The 5104-nt window shown below is 40.9% G+C and overlaps 1 protein-coding gene across 1 annotated transcript; it reads left to right on the top strand.

Annotated features, from left to right (window-relative positions):
• Positions 1–592: 592 nt before the first annotated feature.
• Positions 593–3573, top strand: LOC306977851 (complement C1q-like protein 2; the record flags this gene model as incomplete). The annotated part of the gene is made up of 3 exons (XM_079576290.1): positions 593–748; positions 1800–1931; positions 3269–3573. Exons 1-3 carry the CDS (start codon positions 610–612, stop codon positions 3571–3573), a joined length of 576 nt encoding a protein of 191 aa, XP_079432416.1. The 5' UTR covers positions 593–609.
• Positions 3574–5104: the final 1531 nt, after the last annotated feature.

Raw genomic sequence — 5104 nt, 5'->3', positions numbered from 1 at the left:
GTCTGAAAAATGGTGATAAAATGTCCTCAGGTTTGAGTTTGCGGAGCTTTGGTTCCCACGGTAACTGATCATCATCATACAAAAATAAAACCTCAGACATGGACCTGCTTCAAAAGCCCTGACGGCACTGATGGGTCGAGCCAAAATCTGGCCCGGCCCAGGGACTAACACGTCACTGAATGTTTCTAATCGTTGAGTTTATCCAGGTCGTAATGTTGTTGCTCCCTTTGTTTCCACTTTCACTATTTCAATGCTTTTTTTGTTCAAGCTTTTAGATTTGGGTAAAGGCAAAGTGGAGAAAACGTGCTCAGCTCAGGTGGGGGTTAAGAGGTTAAGGAGAGGATGAGCTAAAACTTCGACCACAGTGAGAAAAATCAACACTTTGACCTCTCGATTTGTCCGAAAAATCACACTTAGATTTTTTTGTTGAAGTCGTTTAGCCCGAAAATAAAGTTTAAATCTGTGAATCAACGACATGACGGAGCCAGAGCCGAGTGTCCAGTGTTTGAAATGAAGCAATCGGTCAATAAACCTTTGCCTCCTTTGGGTTTGTATAAAACAAATCCCAGCAGAGTTCAGTCCCAAAGCCGGTCTAACCAGGTCTGAAGGATGAAGACTGCTCTGCTGCTGCTGCTGGGGGGGTTCCTGTGTGGGCTCCACGGGGCTGAGGGCCAGGACACCCCAGACCTGCTCTCCATGATCACCAAACTCCAGTCGGAGGTCCAGGCCCTCAAGGCTCAGCTGCAGAGTGAGTATCACCACAAACACATTTAGATTCAACACTGGAGGGACTTTTAACGATGATGACAGAGCCGTGGGAAGATGTTTTAGTTATAGGGGGCGCTGAGGGACAAAATGTACCCCCAAAATACTTTTTCTGTGCTTAAATCCTATTTATTAACCTCTTAACTCCCGCGATTTTCTTCAGTTCAGCTTTACCCAAATCCTGTAGGCCAGTGTAACGCCTCATGTGAAAGACCTACAAAACTAAATTGATCTTTTTCCTCACATCATCAGATTTTTTTTCATCACTTTTTTTGTTGGGCAGTCGTCTCATTTTTTGTCAAATTTTCGTGACTTTTTTGTAAATTTTTTCAAATTTGTTTTTTTTTTTCCAAATTCTTATCACTTTTTTGTCAAATTTTTGTACATTTTTAGTAATTTTTTTGTCACTTTTTTGTCACTTTTTCGTCATTTTTTGTCAATTTTTTGTCAATTTTTTCTCACTTTTTTTGTTGGTCTCATTTTTGTAAAATTTTCGTGACTTTTTTGTCACTTTTTCGTCAAATTGTTTGCACTTTTTTGTCCATTTTTAGTAAATTTGTTGTCAAATTTTTCTCACTTTTTTGTAAATTTTTGGTCACTTTTTCGTCCATTTTTTTCTCAATTTTCCGTCAAATTTTTCTCACTTTTTTGTCAAGTTTTTGTCCATTTTTGTCATTTTTTTGTACATTTTTTCTCACTTTTCCGTCAATTTTTTCTCACTTTTTTCACATTTTCCTCCTTGTTTTCGTCTCAGTTTTGTTGCTATTTTCAAACCTTTTCTCCAGAAGCTTTTGGATTGGGGTAAAGCTGGAGAAAATGTGCTCGCTTCAGCTGGGAGTTAAGGGGTTAATATTGCCTGCACTTCACAAACTATCCACCAGGGGGGGCTGCAGCGCCCTCAGCACCCTGGGTTCCCACGGCCTTGGATGATGACGTTCTTTTCCCACATTACTCCCCAACTGGATATCGTAAATGTGCAGATCTTTTCGATACGATCTTGCCGCCGATATATCGAGCGTGTGTTTGTTCTCCAGGCAGGGTGGGCTTCTTCGCCGGATACTACACCGTCCCAGAGCAGGGGAACGTCGGCCCGTTTGACACCGACTACGTCATCAAATACAGGAAGGTCGTGACCAACGTGGGCGGCGGCTACGACATGACCACAGGTACGGCACAGCGCCCTCTGCTGGTTTAAGTCATATCTCACTCAGAGAAAGCAATCAGTTCAGTAAAGTAAGTTTTGATTCAAATTTAACTTTCATGAACCATGTCAAGAAAATATGCAACATTGTTAAATTTAACTTGGCAAACTTTAAACATATAAGGCCTGAAATTACGGTAGATTCAGCAAAGGTTTATATGCACTATGATATTCAGCCACATTCATTATTGTCACGTGACTTGGTCTCAGTTTAACCCCTTAACTCCCACCTGAACCGAGCACATTTTCTCCAGTTTGGCTTTACCCCAATCCAAAAGCTTCTGGAAAAAAGGTGAGAAAATAGCGACAAAACTGAGATGAAAATAATGATGGAAATGTGACAAAAAAGTGAGGAAACTTTGACAAAAATGACACAAAAAATGACAAAAAAATGATTAAAAAATGACAAAAAAAATTACTAAAAATGAAAAAAAATTGATTAAAAAATGAAAAAACTTTTTTTTTTTTAAATTACAAAAAAATGACTAAAAATGACTAATAATTACAAAAAAATACTAAAAATGACAAAAAAAATTGATTAAATATGAAAAAAAAATGAAAAAAAAAAAATGAAAAAATGAAAAAACAATGAAGAAAAAAAAATGACTAAAAATGGCAAAAAATTACAAAAAATTACAAAAAAATTGATTAAAATATGACAAAAAATTTATTTAAAAAATGACAAAAAATGACAAAAAAATTGATTAAAATATGACAAAAAATTGATTTAAAAAATGACAAAAATGAAAAAAAAATTGATTCAAAAATGATTTTTTTTTTGTTTTTTTAAATGACAAAAAATTACAAAAAAAATGACTAAAAATTTATTTAAAAAATGACAAAAAAAGACAATTTTTTTTTTTTTTAAATGACCCAAAAAATGACAAAAAAGTTACAAAAATGAGTTGAAACCCCCATAAAAAGATGGGAAAAAAAGTGATGACGTGAGGAAAAAGATCCATTTAGATGAGTTTTGTAGATCTTGGCTTTCAAATGAGGCGTTACACTGGCCTACAGGATTTGGGTAAAGCTGAACTGGAGAAAATGTACTCGGTTCAGGCGGGAGTTAAGAGGTTAAAGGGGTCATGCTCCCATTAATGGACATATGCTTTTCCTTTGTTTTTGCTTTGTCTTTTATGTGTTTGTTCTTTTCTACCTGCCTTAGGACAATGGATGCAATTTAGCTTTTGTGCTAATTCCAACTGTCGCCTGACACATCCATTAATATGAACTGTCCTAGTTCAAATAAATAAATAAATAAATGAAATGTGTTTTCCGTGTGTTTTGTCCGTGTTCTCGCAGGCGTGTTCAAGGCTCCGGCGCGAGGCCTGTACGTCTTCCACGTCTCCATGTTCGCCACGTACAGCCCTCCGCCCCACGCCAAAGTCTTCCTCATGAAAAACCAGGACATTCTGGCGGAGCTGAGGGACGAGGGCGCCGCCGACACGCACGACTCCACCACCCGCGTCGCCGTGGTAACCATGGAGGCGGGCGACTCCGTGTACGTGAGGATGGAGGCGCAGAAGTACTTCTACGATTACCACGGAAGATTCAACAGCTTCAGCGGGTTCTTGATCTCCCCCTCAGAGCCTCCAGCCCAGGCCTAACCTCTGATGGACCACAACGCCCTGGTCCACCTGATGATGTCACCACGTGGAGGTTCTGCTTCAGCCCAGGCCTAACCAGCGGCCTCTGATGGACCACAACGCGCTGTTCCACCTGATGATGTCACAACGTGGAGGTTCTGAGTCACTGTATGTTTCTCCACTGTGGAATCAATAAAGGTCCGTTTAAACTTCTGCTGCTGTTTGTCGCCTTATTGACGAGCAGAGTTTAGGACTCGCCGTGCACAGGTGTTTAACATCACAGAGCACGGGCGCCACTCTGACCCCGACATGGCTGACCGCCACCTCGCTCCACACAAGGTCATTATAGAATAACGTTTATGTTTTCAGTTATAGCAGTAACACTACTTAGACTTGGCATTAAAAAAGTGCACGTGATGTTTCCAACTTCTGTCATTTATTAGGCCCGAGCAGCGGACACGCAGGACGAAAACGCAAGAATTCACGTAGCAAACGTGAACCGATGCACACGTGACAGGGGTCAGACAGTAGTGCTCCGTGAGCTCTAGTTTTGTGTGAGGTCCGCGAGAGAAAATAATAAAAGTTGGCTCAGTGGCGCCCCCTCAAACAGGCAGTTTACATTGACTCAATGGAGGAGCGGTCGCAAAAAAAATCATCGTACAAAAGTGACATTGGCCAGGGACATAGACCACGTCAGGACATGTCAAAAAATGATATTATGACCCCGCCCTAAATGCTACAGGAAGTCGGCCATCTTGGCCCGAACCTCAAACCTTCAAAATCGTACCTCTTGAACTTCTGGCCCCTGATCCCAGAGTTTTCAATGGAAAGCCTCCAATTTTGGCCAACATGTCCCCAACCCATGTGGCTTTCAAAATCATCATTTCAAATTTTTTTAAATTATTGGCCGTGGTCATGACAAGGCCGCAACTGAGAGGCCATTTTCAGCAAATTTCAAAGCCTTATATCTTTCACAGACTTTGTCAGATTGGAAGGGACCCAATCCGGCGCGTGCACATTCCGAGGCCTGGACCTAATGGTGTGCACACGCAGCCGCTATCGCCAAAAATGACTTTAAAGTGGCTTGTAAGTGGCTTGTAAGTGGCTTGTAAGTGGCTTGTAAGTGGTTTGTAAGTGGCTTGTAAGTGGCTTGTAAGTGGCTTGTAAGTGGCTTCTAGGTGGCTTGTAAGTGGCCCGCCCATCCTCCGTGAAAATAGCCAGAGTTCTTTGCCTTGCAGCATGTTGGACTCAGTTTCTCCTGAAATTCGTCAATTTTCCAAATTTCCCCCTTTATTCACAAAAGCCACCGTTTTAGACTCGCACACACTTATACTAACCCTCTGTCAGCGAAAGAAGTTTTAATTTGGACGTTTTTGGACTGTACAATCACAGGAAGTTCAGTCCGGCTGTTTCCTGTCCGCCTCTCTGTGTGTTTCTCGTACTATATGGGTCTCACCAAAATATTGCTTCACATATCGAGGGAGCACCTCTCAACAAATCTTTGGGCAACCAGGGGAATTTACTCTAATTACAAAATGATTCAATATATTAT

The sequence above is a fragment of the Gobius niger genome, assembly GCF_951799975.1.
Source record: "Gobius niger genome assembly, chromosome: 18".
Taxonomy (NCBI): Eukaryota; Metazoa; Chordata; class Actinopteri; order Gobiiformes; family Gobiidae; genus Gobius; species Gobius niger.
This window is presented reverse-complemented; position numbering and strand designations above follow the sequence as displayed.